The 17885-nt window shown below is 43.0% G+C and overlaps 1 protein-coding gene across 7 annotated transcripts in view; it reads right to left on the bottom strand.

Moving 5' to 3' along the window:
• syne1b (spectrin repeat containing, nuclear envelope 1b) overlaps nucleotides 1-17885 on the bottom strand; it is a 74385-nt gene that overhangs the window by 18262 nt on the left and 38238 nt on the right. For all 7 annotated transcript variants that reach the window (XM_063497174.1, XM_063497179.1, XM_063497172.1 and 4 more), the window contains 44 exons: nucleotides 17643-17796; nucleotides 17369-17512; nucleotides 16996-17160; nucleotides 16572-16889; nucleotides 16160-16315; nucleotides 15811-15981; nucleotides 15316-15642; nucleotides 15045-15197; nucleotides 14663-14830; nucleotides 14361-14537; nucleotides 14081-14227; nucleotides 13872-13997; nucleotides 13382-13558; nucleotides 12839-13104; nucleotides 10440-12600; nucleotides 9988-10325; nucleotides 9738-9882; nucleotides 9433-9651; nucleotides 9067-9335; nucleotides 8771-8936; nucleotides 8418-8573; nucleotides 8157-8309; nucleotides 7847-8029; nucleotides 7610-7747; nucleotides 7275-7460; nucleotides 6993-7115; nucleotides 6690-6872; nucleotides 6299-6442; nucleotides 5913-6101; nucleotides 5532-5672; nucleotides 5255-5368; nucleotides 4884-5045; nucleotides 4467-4661; nucleotides 4164-4340; nucleotides 3033-3224; nucleotides 2666-2797; nucleotides 2193-2293; nucleotides 1894-2047; nucleotides 1675-1803; nucleotides 1407-1562; nucleotides 927-1136; nucleotides 602-703; nucleotides 365-484; nucleotides 36-236 (listed from right to left, as the gene is read on the bottom strand). In XM_063497174.1, coding sequence (XP_063353244.1) covers nucleotides 36-236; nucleotides 365-484; nucleotides 602-703; nucleotides 927-1136; nucleotides 1407-1562; nucleotides 1675-1803; nucleotides 1894-2047; nucleotides 2193-2293; nucleotides 2666-2797; nucleotides 3033-3224; nucleotides 4164-4340; nucleotides 4467-4661; nucleotides 4884-5045; nucleotides 5255-5368; nucleotides 5532-5672; nucleotides 5913-6101; nucleotides 6299-6442; nucleotides 6690-6872; nucleotides 6993-7115; nucleotides 7275-7460; nucleotides 7610-7747; nucleotides 7847-8029; nucleotides 8157-8309; nucleotides 8418-8573; nucleotides 8771-8936; nucleotides 9067-9335; nucleotides 9433-9651; nucleotides 9738-9882; nucleotides 9988-10325; nucleotides 10440-12600; nucleotides 12839-13104; nucleotides 13382-13558; nucleotides 13872-13997; nucleotides 14081-14227; nucleotides 14361-14537; nucleotides 14663-14830; nucleotides 15045-15197; nucleotides 15316-15642; nucleotides 15811-15981; nucleotides 16160-16315; nucleotides 16572-16889; nucleotides 16996-17160; nucleotides 17369-17512; nucleotides 17643-17796 — 9688 coding nt within the window. The remainder of the gene's footprint in view (nucleotides 1-35; nucleotides 237-364; nucleotides 485-601; nucleotides 704-926; nucleotides 1137-1406; nucleotides 1563-1674; nucleotides 1804-1893; nucleotides 2048-2192; nucleotides 2294-2665; nucleotides 2798-3032; nucleotides 3225-4163; nucleotides 4341-4466; nucleotides 4662-4883; nucleotides 5046-5254; nucleotides 5369-5531; nucleotides 5673-5912; nucleotides 6102-6298; nucleotides 6443-6689; nucleotides 6873-6992; nucleotides 7116-7274; nucleotides 7461-7609; nucleotides 7748-7846; nucleotides 8030-8156; nucleotides 8310-8417; nucleotides 8574-8770; nucleotides 8937-9066; nucleotides 9336-9432; nucleotides 9652-9737; nucleotides 9883-9987; nucleotides 10326-10439; nucleotides 12601-12838; nucleotides 13105-13381; nucleotides 13559-13871; nucleotides 13998-14080; nucleotides 14228-14360; nucleotides 14538-14662; nucleotides 14831-15044; nucleotides 15198-15315; nucleotides 15643-15810; nucleotides 15982-16159; nucleotides 16316-16571; nucleotides 16890-16995; nucleotides 17161-17368; nucleotides 17513-17642; nucleotides 17797-17885) is intronic.

Below are 17885 nucleotides of genomic sequence, written 5' to 3'. Positions count from 1 at the left end.
CTTTAAGCCTAAAGGATTTAGCAAGTTGACTATACTTTATGTTTGTCCAGGTGATTCTGGACTTCCTCCACAGAGCTGGCAATAATTCTCTGATCGGCAGCCATCTTGTCTTTAGCTGTGTCCACCAGGTCTTTCAGGTCCTGCAGAGCACGTTCATACTGCTCCTTCAGTGCCATGTTCTGGTTCAGCCCACTGCGCCGGGAACCCACTGTCATCACCAGCTCCTCATAAGAATCCTGGAAAAACACAAAATATCAGTTTCAGGTTTTGCATCTTTTGAATTTGACGGTAATTTCTTTGCTGTACATTCAGAAGTAAAACCAAATTGATGATTTCTCCATGAGCCATCAGTCATGCGTGTTACCTGTAGTTTGAGCAGTTTGTTTGTTGAGATCTGATCCGCGTGCAGTGCTGATCCTCTGGTTTTAAGTTCTGTGATTCTTTGCTCAAAGTCTTTCAGGCTCTCCTCTGCGCTGGCAATGACCTGAGAGAAACCGATTAGATGTATTAAAGACATTCACAGTAATGTTCTTGTTTTCTACAAGCTTTAATGGGAGATGGTTAAAGCTTCAGGAGGAATATCAGTCAACTCTTGCATTACCTCCAGTTGTTTTGATGCTGGTCTATCCATTGCTCCAGCTAGGGCTTGCAGTATCTGGCATTTGGTCTCAATTAAAGCAGTTTGAAGAAGCTGCAATTCAGTCTGTGTAAGACACGAGGTAATTTATAGGAAATTAAGTCCAAATGCATGCATGCATGTCTGGTTTCATAATATAAAGATATAAATGTTGTTCCCTATAGGCTTGTCTTTGTCTTCTGCAACAGTGGCTTAACTTAATAAAAAGAAACATTTCCCCAGTGGCTGTCTCTTTAAATCGTCAAACATTAAAGGGCTTGAAAAACAAAAAGCACAATATGAGGCAAACCTGATAGGACGTGAGTTCATGTGCTCTGCTCCTCATTTGGTCACAGCGTTGTCCCAGAGCACAACCCAGAGCTCCTAATCTCTCTTTGAGGCAGTTAAGGTTGTCTTCCAAAAGTACTCGTTCTTCGTGCCTTAACGCTGAAGATGAAGCGAGCAGAGTTTGGCTGAGCTTCACCTCCTCCGTCATGTGCCTCACATCGTTCTCCAAGGTCTGCAGAAGAGGTCAGAATCATCAGCTTGATTTATACTAAATAATTACAGGGTGAAATCTGTAATATGGGAAAGCATTTTGATTGACAGTGTAACACTGCAGTTAAAATGACATAGCTTTATTTTTATGCATCAGCACCATGCTTCCCACCCAGAACTTTAGCCACATGCTGGTGTAGACGTTACCATTTAACCCTTGTGATCATGTGATTTATTCATTTGAGATTTCCTGCAATATTTACTAAAGCTCCACAAATAAGGCCAATTGTACCTCCTGCTTTTGTAGCTGGGTCTCTGCATTTTCAGCCAGCAGCACTGAGCCAGAGAAGACGTTGTTCTCCACATTATCCAGCCAGGAGGAGGTGGATGACACAGCTGTGTAGAGCTGTTGTTCCATCTGCGCCACCTGTGTCTCACCACCACCAGGCTACATACACATGTACACGGGAAGAATGTAAGTTTTCATTGAGACCACATGCTTGAAATAAAAAGTTGCATTTCCAACATTGCATTAAAATATAATAACAGATATGCTAAACCTGCGGGGTGACGTCTTCTACTGTTTGCCTGAAGCTATTGTACAGAGTCTTCAGAGAGGACCTGTCAGCCTGGGTGTCTCCTTTAAACACCGGCCCAGATGTGGACACACGGGAAGCTCTCGAAAAAACCTAAAGGACAAAAAATAAATATTAAACACTCTGATTAGTTTTTTCTATTGAGTGTATGCTAACAGTAATTGAAAACACAGGCATATGTACTGGCTGCTTGTGGTCCTGCTCCAGGGTTTTCTGCAGGAGCTGGAGTTTAGTTTTGAGCTCCAGTCTCAGACTCTCCCATCTCTGCCTCATCTGCTCCCGCCCAGCGTGCGTTTCCCTTTCAGCCAAAGCTGCTGGTGAAAATGGTTCTGTCATACTGCAGGATGACAGAGAATAAATTAGTGCTCTGTTACATTACTTACATTTATATTCTGCCATAAGAATGAACCTCATACATATACTTCATATTTTATTATTCATTTAATTATTATTCGTGTATAATATAACTGTTATTAACAGACCTGGCACTGCTGGGTGAAGCCTGCTGGATGAGGATCTCCTCTCCTCTGCTGGCAACTGACTGAAGAAGCTTTTTCTGCTCTGCAAGCTGCTCTTCCAGTTCCTACAGTAGAAAACAACCAACAAAACAACAGTGTTAGACCATATGTGGCATCACAAAGAAACATTTATGAAGTTATTTATACAAATGCTCGTTAGACCCTTAGGGATACACATGTTTTGGTGAGAAACACAGATTTTTGGCTCTTGTGGGGACATGTCATTTATTGCACACTCACTCCTTTTTACATTCAACTCACAGATGAGGACTGACCCAAAAGACAAATTAAAGTTTGTCATCAACATTAAGAGAATACTTTGTGCAACTTTATTGTGCATTCCTGGGTAATAGTCAAAGAAATCCAATGACAAACTATGTAAGAACGTGTATTTAAGTCTATACTGAACTTAATGAAGGTTAAAAAAAGAAAATCACCTTCTGTCTCTGAAGACTGTCTTGGTGCTGTTGGGTTCGTGTGGTTCGGGCCTGGGCCAGCCAATCTTGTACACTGGGACTCTGAGAGAGGCTGGAGTCTGATTCACTGTCTTCCTGCTCCTGCAGAGAACCCTGTCAGATCAGAAAGTTAGACATAAGACAAATGCTTCAGAAAAAGTAGTATTATCAAATACAATAATTCAAAATTTACATGTGCATTTGTTGTAGACCCATTGCTGATAAATACACCAGAGCAAACTTTGCAAATATGGTAGTCACAGTGAGGACCAAACACAGAGTCAAATATTCTGCACTACATGCACACACATCAGCGGATGACAACATTTAGCCCATGCAGCAACCTCACCTGGATGTTACCCTGTTTGTCCTGTAGCATCCTCTGCAGCTCCAACAAACCACCCTTCAGTGTGCGTAACTTCCTCGCCAAATGTTCAGCTTCCTCTCTAGTGTCTGTGCGGCCTCCCCGCAGCAAGTTCTCACTGTGAACTGACAGCTCTGACAGGGCCAGCACCTTCTCTTCAATCTCCAGCAGCATGTTCTGCAGCAGTAGGAGGAGAGACGCCAGATCAAACATCGTGTTTCACCGCCTACAGGAGCTCCTCCATCTACACGACAGCCTCTCCAGGTACGGATGAACCCCCTTCACCAGCAGCTTTCCCTGTCCAAAGGACAGGGACGGCTCTCATCCTTGGCCCACCTCTTCGGCCTTGCCTCCTGTGCAACATATTACCGCTAATCCTTCAGGCTCCGTGCTCTTCAGCATACATGCTCTCCCTCAACTTACAAACCAGTTTGTCTGTGTAGAACACCATTCTAATTCCAGACCAGCTGTCAGTGCCCATCAGTAAAGATTGTACAAATGTTTAAAGAAACATTTGTTTTTTGATATTACTGACATTCCTTTGCAATCGTTAGAGTCTGCATGTTATTCTACAGCAGAGAATCGCTTCCCACCCTACTATCCTACACTCCCTGTACTCTAGGATTCCCCTACTTGGATATTCTAGCAGCTTTGTCCCGAGCACCAATCCAGGTAGCGAGCTCTGACTACACAGCCCTAGGCTTCTAACATGCCCCTGTCGCATAGAGAGATCTGCATAATCTGCTTAAGACTAGTGCTACAGTCACTTAGGTCCAGCCATGTGAAGGTCCCTATTACTCCTCTAATACGCTTGTTTACTCACTGAAAGGCCCCTGACCCCCTGAAATGATCCATGTGTAATAAGGACAAAATACTGAAAGATGAGACGTAGGTAAATAATCCACTGACAAATCTGATTTGCACTAGTGTGCTCAGAAAAAAATCCCTGAGCATCTAAAAAGTAATCCCAGACATCCACCTGTCATTTCTGAAAATTTCCTGTGACATGCATTATTAATTAACCCCACATTTATATTCACAAATCCATTAATATTCTCAAGTACAGCAGTGTTCGAGGCTGCATTACTGTGGGTGAACAGCAGGGGGAACTCTTACTTGACATTCAGCCAGTTGATTCTGCATATCTGTCTCCTCTGCAAGTTTAGGTTCAAGGAGGGACATTACAGCACTGCGCATTTTGCCCAACCACTGGTCCAGTTCATCTGCCTGGGTGTGATAGAGCTGTACGGCCTGTTCCTGAAGCTGACCCTCCAGGCGGTCACTGACACGCTCCTGAAGGATGCCACATCCAATTTGAGTTATTATAACAACTTTCTAAGTTGGTATTCGAGAAATAAAGTTTGATTAATTAATAAAACAACTATTTCTACTATTTGATATGATTTTCGCAAAAAATACCTCTAATAATTGTTGTTTCCCCGAGGCTTTCATGTGGATGGTGGCCATCCTCTCAGCTAACACGGCAAGGGAGGACTGCATAGCCAGCTGGTCAGCCATGTCTGAGTCCACAGCATCAGTGGCCAAATCTTCCGTGAAGCTTGTCTGCAGCCGGTCTATTTCTTCCTGCACACTCTGAATCTCTTCTATCAGACCCTTTACAAAACAACCAAAAGTTATCCTACTCAGTTTACAAGCAAAAACTGAGACAGTGAAGTAATGTTTACACAAAATACCATAATCCTGTAAAAAATAATATTAAAGATTCAAAACAAGGTGATATGATTTGGCCACAAATACATCTTCGACAAGTCTGACTTTCCTCAACTCAGCTCTCTAATCTTCACAATATGCAAGACCTTTCTGTATGTGACAAACCTTATGTGCCTTTACGTGGCTATCTGGACTTTTATCTCCCTCCAGAGGTTCACTGAGTTTGGCTTCTAACGCCTCCATCTTAGAAGAGATTGATTGGAGTGAACCCTGGTAATGCTGCTGCTTCTCGAGAGCTTCATACAAAGATCTCTGCTTCTCACTGATCTGTAAGACAAAACAGAGTATAAAAAAAGGTCTGAAATACCATTGATACACTAATAATGCTAACCATTAACAAGGAATAATCAAATACCAAATTCATAACATTGTTTCTAGCTGCTAAAAACAGTGTTTTATTAAAAAATGTTCAAATCTACGTGCTGGTAATCGACATTTTTTATTAAAAAAGCAGTAAGATGAAGGCTTTCACATACCACATTCTTTAAACTCTCCCAGGAGCGCTGCAGGTCATCTAAGTTGGCCACAGACTCAAAGGTTGGGTCATACAGTTCTTGAATGGGAGCTCTTGTGAGTGTCCCTCGTCCCATCTAAAGGGAAATTTAAAGGGTGTCATCAGCAGTTACGTTATTAAATGGATAGTAACCAGACAGAAATATTTACACGAAGACCCAAATCTAGTGTCATCTACACTACACAAGAGAATCCTTTTACTCAACAACTTCGAACAAAAAGAAGAGAGAAGGCTGAAACCTTGGTTACAGTTGCTTCAGTGTAAGTTATGGGAGAAGGAGAACGGCACACAGGAGGAGAAGAGATCTCGCTGTTAGTGCCCTCCTCACCAGACTCCTCAGTTACAGGTGACAGCAGGGTGTGACAGCGTCCAGCTGTCATCTGGCACACCATGCAGGAAAACAGAAGAGCAGACATGCAAGGTAAATCGGAAAAGATGATTCACAGGCAAGGCGTAGATAAACGTAAAAGCTCCACAATAGACCTGGACCAGGAGCGAATTAAAGAAAAATATCCAGGCTATGCTAAAGCTTTAAACAGTAGAATAGGTCAACATATTTGTTTATCCAGCACAAACTTTATAGCCATCAGTATATTATGTTGTGCATGATGTTCTCTTACCACGACAGCTTGAGCTGCAGATTTCTTTGATTTCTCCCCATCCATCTCCTGGAGATCCTCAGGCAGACCCTCTACATCAGTCACTGTCAGGAGCATGGTGGCGTGCTTGGCCTTCACTGCCAGCATTTTGCATTTTGAGTTGAGTGAGGCGATTTGCTCCTGGTAACCTTTGATCTTTTGGGCAAGTTCCTATTCAAAATACATACAGACGTTATATAGCAGTTATGGGTTACATATAAGGCTCAGTATGAAAGACAAGCAGATATCAGGATTTTTTTGAATCAAAATAACAAATACAGCAGTGAATACAGCACAAGTTCACACAGTAGGTTCCTGTTTTTCTTAAGAAGAAAGACAGGGAAAGTGAAAGAGTTGAAGTACTGTACTTCATGGTGTAGGATCTGGGCTTGCAGTTCCTGGATGTTGTTGGTGGGGATTGGTCGGTCCTGAATGACCCGGTGCGCTTCCTCTATCAGCCCCTGTAGATCTCTGACTTCCTGTTCATACTGCTCGTACTGCACCACTGCCTCCTGAAAAAAGTGAAGTGAAAGTTTTAATATTACATGATTCGTTAAATCTCAGAATGTAAAAAGAGTAAACTTTTCAAATCCAGCGCGTATTAAAAACTGAAAGAAACTTTGGTTACAAACTTTGAGAGGACTCAAAATACACCTTAAAGGTGTCAAGTAACTTTCTATCAGTACCCAGCGTTGTTGCATATTTTCTGTGAATACAGTGTTGACGTTATTATGCTGCAGCAGTAGTGTCCCCCTGTACCTGTAAGATGTTGCACTGCTGAATGGCTACATGCTGCAAGTGACTGGCTTCTTGCTGCAGGCGCAGAGCTGTGCGACAGATAGCAAGGTTAGGCATCACCTCCTCTGGAACCTGCAGTGCACTCTGACACAGCTGCACGGCCTGAACCTGCTGCTTGAAGCTCTCCATATCCGCCAGCAGACGCTGTAAAAATGTAAAGTTAATATTGCATGAAAATGTTTAAAATACACAAGATGAAAAGTGAACATTTGAGGCTCTTTATTAACAATAAATAAATAAAAGGCATTCATGTGTTTTGGTTACCTGTCTCTGAGCCAGCTGTTCTTTGAGGCTCTGGCGTGCCAACTCTGGTGAAGTCAGTGTAGCTTGGACCTGCTCCAGAGCAACATGGAGGGCCTTCACTTCATACTCCAGGGCTTCCATACTCTGAAGACAGACGTCCATAAGATAATTTTCACAAAGTGCTACGAGTATTAATGCTCCTTTGGGTAAATTCTACTAGTAAAACATGATTTTAAACTAAAATAGAGATGATCAAAACTCTTAACAAGTGAAACAAAAACAAAATCTTTTATTTTTCTGTACCTTGTCTGCATCCTGCAGACTCTGCAGTCGTGTCTTCATGCTTTGCTGAAGCTCCTCAGTGTGTCGACTGAGCTCACAAACCTGCTGGCTCATAGACTCGACCTGCAGCACTTCAGACAGAAGCTCTACTTTCTCTGCCATGGATTCAAGGTCTCCATGCAGCTCTCGAGACTCACGCAGGACAGCCTGAGTACAGAAAGAGAAAGGTTAGTGGTACGGTGTCCAGAGGGTCACAGGATTGTTCCGTACAACAGCTAACTTTGCCATAGACAAAAAAACTGAACCCGTTTATGACTAATAACACTAATAACACTTTAAAAAACACGCCAACTCACCTGGTACATCCGTATCTGTTCCTGCAGATGAACAGAGGAGTTCCAGATGATGTTTGCCCTCACCAGGCTTTTGGCTTTTTCTGACCACCTCACAATGAAGTCCAGCATCTCATTATACTCATCTAAATAACAGACCGCCTGAAAAGCCACAATAAGAAAATGTAAACTCTCTTTACCTTTATTACTATGTTGGATTTATATAACTTATTGTTATGGAGACGACCTGAACAAACAAACCTTTTTGAGCCAGTTGTTTCTACAGTCTGCCAGTCTTGATGTATGATGATGCATTTCTGACAGCTTGCTGATGGCATCACTTAGCTGTTTGGCCAGCAGGGGGTTTCTGCGGCCAAACTCTTGTACAGCTGCATCGAGCTCTGCGAGAGTGCGACCGCAGGTATCCAAGTCTTCAAAAAGACTCTGGGAAAAAAAATCGGTGCATACAAGTTTATATCAATCATTGTTCTCAATGAAAAAAAGTGTAATTTCAGAGTTTCCTTTATCAACAACACATAAAATACGATCAAACACAAAGTAAGCATTCTACCTTGACCTCTTCTTTGGCATGGTCAACATCAGGAGATTTTTCCTTAAATTTAGTGGAGATGGCTTTGAGTTTCTCTGACATGTCATGGATTCTGGAGCTGAAGTCCTCCTTTATTTCTCTGGTTTTCTGATTTTCTCTCTCCTTGGAAAGAACCTGGAAAATAGATGAGAAAAGAAGTGACAGAAGTGACAAATGCTACAAATGTAACCGATGCCCATTGATGTCTAGTTTATATTCTGGGCTGTGTGTGTTGTAGAGTACCTGATCCTCAATAGCACCCAGAGCAAGCGAGACCTCTGCTAGTTGCATGGAGATTTCTGAAGGGAGTATAGTGTAGAGGTCCAGGTACTTGCTCTGTTGTTGCTCTGCTAATTTATCCACATTCTGACGATAAGTGATCACATCTCCATGCACAACCTATGCGCAATAAAGAGAAGACCTATTTAGCCTTTTTTGGCATCAAACACTTTCACTGATATTGGCCATTAAAGAACAGAATATTTTGGAGACTTAGTCGAGGTATAGTGTGAGCAACAGTGTTCTTTTCAGACATATTTAATTCACAAATTGGACATTTCTCTGTTTAGATGACAGATTTTAGATGGCAGATATACCTCAAGCTCCTGCAACAGAGAATCAATGTCTGGAGTGGGATTGAGAAGAAGTTCCCTGGTCTCCTGTATCCAGGCTTTTACAACACTAAGTTCCTTCTCCACTTCCTCTCTGTCCCTCAGCTCCTGAGCTGCCTGAGCTCTTTTGGTCCTGGACTGTGTCAAGAGGCTGAAGACAAATAGATAATTAATTCATCTTATATTCTGAACAGCAACATAGATCGAACTTCATTTTGAAGAGCATTTTTTCATCTCTGATCGCTACAGATGGACTTGTTTAAAGTTTCTCATCATCCTACCTTTCCATTCGGTCTTGTACAGCTCTGATCTCCTTCAGGCTGGGCAGCTCATCTTGTCCATTTGTTGGCGAAGGCACTTCCACATCATGCAGCAGACTGAGTGCGTACTGGCGCAGCAGCATCAGGGAGGACAGTTCCCGCTCCAAGTCTTGGCTCAACAAGTCATGCTGGTCTAACAGAGACTGCAGAGTGGCTTTGGAAGCCTTCTCCACAGCACTGTCAGGGAAACGACTTTGGAGCTCATCGCAGACCGCTTTAACCTTCACCATCTATATAAAGAAACATATTTATAGATGTTTTCTACTGCAAATCTTTATTTTTCCATACTTAGCAATACATTATTTCTCCCCATTGGCTGCAGTGTACCTTCTCTCTGAAAGTCCTCCATTCCTGTGCGGTGTCCTCAAGTACTCTCTCCTGTCCCCGTGCTACACTGCGTAATCGTGTCCACCGCTGCCACACAGTGGTCATGGAGCGACTGATGGTGGCCTTGCTGGCGTCACTCCCCACCAGCTCCAGCTGAGCTGCCTGTTCCTCTAAACCACTCAGCTTCTCTTGGAAGCCATTCACCAGAGATACAAGGGACTGAAAAAATTGAAAGAATGTCAGTAGCATGAAGCATTCACAGAAGCACCACCTATTGAATAAAATAATATCATAGGCTATCATACTCTGTGACTGCCTAGCTTGTCTTCAGCCTCTTGGCTTGTGGCTGCCTTTGCAGTAGAAAATTCAGTCAGTTTCTTTTCAGCCTCATTCATAAGCTCAATGACAGTCTGCCTTGCTTCCTGGTATGACTTCCACTGGGCCACACAGCTGAAAAAAAACAGAATATATTCAAATATAAAGTACCACTATAAAACACCAACAATAAACTGCAGATAAAGGGCAGATTGCATGATCAGACTCTTTTCTTATTACCTGTGAAGGACTTCCTGGTGACACTGGAGCTGATCTCGAACCTCCATGCCTCTCTGCTTTGCCGACTCCACACTCACCCGTAGCTGCTCTTTAGCAGTAGGGTTGACCAGTTTCTCCAGCTGAGGAAGGAGGGTTTGCAGTTCCTCTAGGTGGATGAGAAACTCCTGCTCTGTGGCCATGATGTCCGCCTGCTGCCTCAGACACTCTTCATAGTTCTCCACGTCCACACCCAAGCTAGCTTGCTGCAGGAAAGATACGGCATCTTCCAGCCACTCGCACGCTGCTTGCATCCTGAAGTGGTATTTCTGACACAACACCAAGGCTTCCTCCAGAGTAATCTTAATCAAAAAAAATCAAATGAGAAAAATATGAAAAGGAAACGTCGATCTAATTCACTGAACAGCTAACAACTTTAAAAATGAAACATTTCCATTCACTAAAGATGTTCCCACCTGTTTGGCAGTCAGTGCCTTCTGAACATCTGCCTGTAGCTTTGCCATTTCTTCAAGACTTGTATCTACGTGGGCTGGGACAAGCTCATTGGCACTGATAAACTCCTGTTTTTCCCTGCTACTGAGAGCAGCCACAATTCTCAGTCTGGACTGCACTTCTTCTTGCATGATTTGCTGCTTCCTGATCTCCTCCTGGACCTTCTCCACCCTGACATCCACAATCACAGCACAGTCAAGATCATCCCTGACTTGCTGCAGCCAGTCTAGGGTCCTTTTCATCTCCGTCTCAAAGTCTTTGCTTTGGATAAACCTGTTCTCACATTCTTCGATCAGCTCCCCTACTGCAGCTTGTAAGGATCGCAGCTCCTCTTGCCAGAGCACCACTTGCTCTTTCGAGGCATCATGGGATGATTGGTCCACACGATGAGCAAGAGTGTCCATCTGCTCCATGAGTCTTGACAAATGAGAGTTGGCGCTCTGGAGACTCCCTGCCAGAGCATGGTAGTTCTTTAGCCTCTCCTCAGCGGACTGCGTTTCTGCATTCACTTTAACCAGCTGCTCTTTTGTGGCCTTTAACTCAGAGTCAACCTGCATAGCCATCGCCTTGTGGTCCTCAAACGACTCCAAGGTTTCGTCCAGATGCTCCACTTTCTGTTCCACCAACCTCTTCAGTCCATTGTACAGGCTCACGAGCTGGGTCATTTCCTCCGGGCGCCACGGCTGGCCAGTGCTACGAAATCCCTCTTTCTTCTGGTTCAGTTCACTCACTGCTAGACCCAGGTTGCTCAGATCTTTCTGAATTGATTTGTAATCACTCTGCAGGCTGACAACTTCTTCTGTTTGCAAGCCTACAGGCTGAGTCCCCAGATTATTATACTGTTCCTCAAGTTCTTTCAGTGCTTTGTGAGTGATATCTATGAAAGACTTGTACTCGTTCCTTGTAATAATGGCCTGCTGGATTTTCTCCTGTTTCTCTTTGGCTAGTGCTAATATGCTGTTATACTGCTGAGGAAGGGTGTTAAGTTTTTCATCTAAATAGCAGTGGTCAACTTCATTCAGAGTCGGCAATATTTCCTGGCCAGCTCTTTGCACAATTAAGAGGAGGTTCTCATACTCAATTGCCTGTTCAACTATTTGTTGATACTTCAGCAACTGTGCTTCCAGTTCAGCATCTCCAACCATCAAGTTTATTTCAGGAAAGGTGACTATATCAGCTTGCTTCAACCACTGGCATATTTTCTCTAAATCAGCCTTGAAATACTTCCTAGAGATAAGCACTTTTTCAAGTTCTTGAAGTTTCTGGCCACATCTATGAAGGGTTTTGTCAAAGATACTTTGCAGCTCCTGCAGCTTTGTGAGAATCTCATTCCTTTCTTCCTCACTCGCATCCCTCATCAGGTCTCTCCCCTGAGACCACAAGGATGTCAGCTCGCTCTGATAGGCCTTCAGACTGCTCTGGATGTTGCGACAGGTTCTGACCTGCTTGCCTAGGTCATCAGGTAACAAAGCAATGTACTCTTCTGCCTGAGCCTTCTTCTCATTCTGCTGGACCCAGGAGATGGACTGACTTACAGCCATCAGGAACTGTGTCCTCTCAGTAAAAGCTTTGCTGAGGTGTTTTCTTCGCTGCGTCACCTTCACACTCAAAGATTCTACCTCAGATTGTGTGTCGGAAATCAGCTGCTGCAGATGCTGTCGTTCACTGAGGCCCAGCCGCGCTAACACCCTGTCAGCGTCGGCCATGGCCTGAGCCAGGAGGAGCTGCTTCGCCTCCAACTCACTGCAGATGCTCAGGTGATCAAAGAGAAAGCTCTGAGCTAGCTCAGGAGGAGGACTCATTTTCATGGCCTCAGACAGGGCAGGCTGCTGCTCTTCAGCCCAATCCCGAGCCTCTTTCAGACGGGCCTCCACTTGATGCATATCCTCTAGGGTCACGACTGAGTCTTGGATTTTTCTTTCAATTAGGTTTTGCATCTGAGACCACCGCTGCTCAAAGTGGCTGATCTGCTCTTTAACCAGCTCTTTGTCATCCAAGTTCAAATGCTGGATGACTTTCTGTTTCTGATCCTTGAGGTCCTCAAGAGTGCCTTTTTGCTCTTCAAGAGTTATTGCAAGCTTCCTCAAGGCCTCCAAATGCTGAGATGAACTTTCGGCATCCGTTCTGTGAATACACACACACACAAAAACATTTCCTTAAATTTGTGGACACATAAAGATTAAATTTTCTTGATTACGAGCTGAAATTCAACTCTAGGAAAAAAAAACTCTATTTATGATGAACAATTATTCTTGACAGTTTCTGCCCAGAGGACAATATTTACCTCCCAAGTTAAATGTAAATTTAATTTTCAAAAGCTATGTTATTCCTGAATTGAAGTATAGTTCATATAAAAACACACCTGGCCAAATTGTCCCACTCTTTGGACACCTGTTCAAACAGCACCTCCACTGCAGCGATACACTCATGGTATTCTTTAGACCTCTGCAGATCTTCCTCTCTCTGGCTCTGGAGCTTGTTGGCCTGGTGACAGAGCTCGAGCCAGGAATGGCTCAGACGGTCAAGCTCTGCATGCTCTGGAGACTCTTGGGCACCTGTTAATCTGCTCACAGTCTCAGTCATCTTGGTAAGGATACTCTGTTTGGACTGAAGTTGCTGGCTGCATTCCTGAGTGAGTATAGGGGATGGTCACCGGAAATACTTCCAAATACCAAGCAGATCTCACTTTAATCCCATCAAAACCCAGGCCACAAATGTTGCAATCACAAGGGAACAGATCAAGATTCACTGTGCTGTATGGTTAAAAAGCAAGTGAAAACATACAGTAAAACCTAATTTACAAATATAAGTACAGAAGCAAGGGATACTTGATAGTTATTATTGAAAAAGAGTAAACCTATCTGTGCATTAATGAAGGACTGATCATTATGATAGTGTATCCTACCTTGGCTTGTGACAGCATGTTTTGTGCTATCTTGGTCTCCAGCTCTGCTGGCCTTCTGGAGAGGCTGAGAAGCTGCTGCTCCATGTCCTGGAACAGGCTGGTTAGGTCTTGCTTCTGTTCCTTGATCTCTCTCCAGCCCTCTGAAAGCTCTTGAGCACTGGACATCCGTTCCTCTATCTGCACAAACACATGGTAAATCTTTCTACGGTCAGTACAATACTTGCAAGATGATTCATTTTATAGTGTATATCTGTCTGCACTAGCACACTGCATGCCTTATTAAAGCATATACTGAGTTATTGCTTAATTAACAGCCAACTTGCTTTAGTACGTTACAATATTTTGCACTTGGTCTGAAGTTCTGTCAACATACCAAAAAAATTCTGTTTTATCCATCTTATTGCAAAATAGAGTGACTATTACCTATATTGTGATATCCACACTTTATATCCACTCTTATGTTGCAACAGGAGGTAAAAAAGATACCAACCGTGAGTTTGACTTGCTGGACCTCCGCAGCTGTCACTCTTACGGCGTCATCGGACAGGTCACACACAGAGCAAACCAGGTCTAGGTAAGTGCTGGCCTGCTCCTGAAGTGCTCTGTAGTGCTTCACCTGTGTTTGCAAAAGTAATAATCAAAATAAGTTATAGAAAAATAACTGAAGTAAAGCTGGAAAAACTGTGCAGTGCTAAATACCTGCTTCAGTGCTTCCTGCAGACCAGATGGTCCCTGATCATTGAGCTGAAGCTCCTCTTGTACAGTAGAGAGCCACGTTTGACACTGCTGCAATGTGTCCTGGTGATTAACATGTTTCTGCAGTTCCCGATCCAGACTCTGGTAGACCTGTGGAATATGTTTTGCATTACATACTTTATCCTTCAGTTTTGATTTGCTTCCCTTGTTTTTTTCTTCTTCTTTTTTTTTTACAAAACACTCGAGAAACAAAAGAGTATTGTCTTCGTCTTCAATTACTCACACGTTGGGCAGTACTGCAGATTGCAGAGTAGCTATCACTGGTTCCCTGTATGTGAGCCTGGACCTGCTGACTGATCTTGGTTTGAACTTGGTCTGTACAACTGGCAACAAGACCTTCTCCCTTCTGCTTCAAGCTGGCGAGACGCTCCTCAAAACTGGCTATTTCCTCCATTATAGCCTAAAAATGATGACACAAGAGCAAAACTGTTGAATTAAGGAAAAGCAGAGCTAACTTTGGACTACTACTTTAAACTGTAACATTAATGCTTTAAAACTTCGAACAAGAAATATGAAGTTGATTACTTTGTGTCTGGCAAGCTGCTGAGTGGCCATCTCCATACTGCTGGTCTGCATGGAGTCTGAGGTCACCAGCCTACTGGACATCTGCAAAAGCCATTTCTCAGCTTCCTGCAGCTCACTGTTGTAATCCTCATGTTCTTTCACCCACTCCACAAGGTTCTGGACCTGTGCCTGAAACACAACAAAAAGCATTTCTGTGTATTTTTTTTAATTACACCTGAAAAAGTATAGGCTTTGGACCAAGATTTGTCTTTTTTAATGTTTGCTTATATATTATAATTAAAAAAGCATAAGCAATGATTAAAATGTAGGATATTGGACCTATTTCACACCCTTCATTCCAAGTTATATTAGTGATATCTGAGTAGGAAACAGTTAAAAATACCTTAGCAGCCAAGCACAGATCCTGATAATCAGCCTGCAACCTTTTCATGTTTTCGCTGATAGTTGGATCGTTTACTGTATCAAGCAGTGCCTCTCCTTTCTCAGTGACAGATTTCACTGCTGACTCATGAGACTGGACTGTCTGCTGGATGGTCTGCGTGCATAACAAGGAGGAAACATATTGCATGTAAATCAAGAAGTTGTCTCTTTCTCTTTCAAGTTCATTCTCTCACTGGTGCAAAGCTAAAAAGGATTTAGCGGTATGAAGTTACCTTGTACTTTGCCAGCTGAGCCTTCTTCTGGTAAAGTTCAGCTTTAGGCTCTACATTTGATGCTAAAAGGTTCTTGGTCTCCATCACCCACTGGGCCTGGGCCTTGTACTTATCCATAAAGTCTTTGGAGAGGGAGATGCACTTCTCAAGGGAGCTATGCTCTGTGCGCAGAGCTGCCATAAGTTCCTCAAGCTGGAAGAGTCGTGTGCCCACCTCCTCTTTGAGCTGTTCAGCTTCAGGCTCTTCCAAGAATGCCATTGCTCGCTCTGTCTTCTCCCTCATTGCCTTTAAGTAAATGTGACCCTGCTCCATGTCAGCCTGAAGAGCCTGAAATGACATGGGCTAGCATGACTGATCGATGTCTCTATTGTGACATAATACTTCCAGCCCAAACAGGCTTTAGAAAAAAACAAATTCATATCTGTATTAGGTCTAATCCTGTGAACGTCTTTATAGATAGTATAAGCAGAAGAGATGCTATTTAATAAACTATACCTCTAGTTTCTTCATCTTTCTCTCCATGGCAAAGCGGTCCACTATATCAACACTTATAGCCACAGTGCTGAAGTTATTCTGAGCTGTGCTGAGCCAGTCTGAGAAGGTCGTGAAAACACACTGTGCCTCTTCGATGCAAGACACCTCTTCCTGGAGCTGTTTGATAGTCTCCTGCAAAGTAAAAAAAGAAGTAAACATAACAAAGAAAAAGTTAAAGAGGAGGCAAAAGCTTAGGGTAACTTAAACTAATCAAATCTTACAATTATCAGTCTAAATATAAATTCACAATGTCAATAAAGGCATAGTAATATTTGCAATTCCAGTGACGTTGTGTTCAAAATCACGTTACCAGTAAATGCAGAAGCAGGGCGTGGTAGCGGGCTGTGATCTGGGTGGCTCTGGTACTGATCCTGCTGCTAATATGTGTCTCATCGAGAACCTGCTGAGCCAAAAGACTCAGGCCCTCCATTTCTTCTTGATAAACCAGCACTTCCTCCTGCCAGCTCTAATTAAAGAAACATGCTATTAATGTCAGGACCAGACTTGGATAATTAGATTTTATTATATTCATTACTTGACTGCAGAACAAATTAATTTCTTCAACATTCAGCCATGAAAACTTGAAAAACTAAATGACCTGATAGAGGAGACAATGAGTGACACAATAATATGAGCAACTAATTATTTACAAATAACACTGCAGATCTGTACAACTCAGAAAAGATTGTCACGAGTGTACCTTTTGTGTATACTACACTAACCTTTATGAGCTGAAGCTGAGCATCTTTAGTGGCACGGTCAGATCGCCGATGACTACGCAGTTGTGCTTTGGTCTCCATGCCCTTTAGCCAGCTGTCAAGACGCTGGAACTTCTGCTCCATCTGCCGAAGTTTGGCTAGAGCACTGTTGAGCTGGGCTCGGGTGTCTGATAGCCGGGCCTGGTAAAGCCGCCACTCCTGCTGAAGCGTTTCTAGAGCTCTGTCTTCTAGCTGAGGCAAGCCCCAGGGAATGACCAGCTCTCGACTCACCAGTAGAGTGTTTAGTAAAGCCTGGCCCTCTGTGCAGTGAAGCTGTAGTTCCTGTAATTATATAAACGCTTGCTTTCACATAATATACTCCATGCTAGTGTTTTCTAACCATTTAATCCTTATTGAGTTATAATTTCCACAGTAATAATTGTCGGACCTGTAACTTTTGGAGAGTCTCTTCCAGCATATCAACATCACCCTCCAGCTGGGTGTAGCAGCCAAGCTTCTCTTGTTCCTGTTCTAGCCACTCTTCAAATGCATGAAGGCCCCGCTGATACTCTTGGTGGGCTTTCACCAGCTCCTCAGCTTTGCCAACAGCCCTCTGAAGAAGTGGAGAGCGATAAAAATTCAGTGTGAGCTAATATTTTTCTTAAATTAACCCACAGATGAGTCTAACTTGTAGTTTTTTATTTAAAAAGAAGCATTCTTTTGCAGACATCTTTAGGTTGATTTTTTTGTATCAAGCTGTAACACTGAAACTGAAATTCTGCATACGATTCTAGCACTGTTCAAATGTGTCGAGTTATTACCATTGCATTGTCTTTGACAGTGTTATAGCGCTCCTGCAGATCTTGGAGTTCCAGCTGAGTGACATAGTTCTCAGTGATGCTGGCACTCTTTGCTGTTATGGTGTCCAGTAGGGTGTTATGGGTGAGCACTTCCTCATACAGTAACTGAAACCCCAAAATTAACAATCCACTGAAAAAATATGCTTGTAAGACTATTAGAGCATAAGGTTAACACAATAAATTGTATATTTAGCACACAGTATGTAGTAGTTGTAATAGTAGAAGATTGCAGTGCCTTAGCTTTGCTCAGATTTGCAGTTTTATCTCTCATCTCTGGGCACTGTTTATCAGCAGGATCGAGACTCTCCTCAACACGCTCAATCCAAGCAACAAACTGGTGTACATCTTCCTGGTAACTGGTCCACTGAGACAGGGAGCCCTCCAATTGACTATCAGTTTTAAAGATTAATATACCGTGAGACAGTGTTTGATGCAACAGCGGTAATACGACATGAAAAAACTGAAAATACAGATGCAG

Source organism: Pelmatolapia mariae, linkage group LG16_19, assembly GCF_036321145.2.
Source record: "Pelmatolapia mariae isolate MD_Pm_ZW linkage group LG16_19, Pm_UMD_F_2, whole genome shotgun sequence".
Taxonomy (NCBI): Eukaryota; Metazoa; Chordata; class Actinopteri; order Cichliformes; family Cichlidae; genus Pelmatolapia; species Pelmatolapia mariae.
Note: the sequence above shows the minus strand (reverse complement) of the source record. Positions and strands in the feature narration are given on the sequence as shown.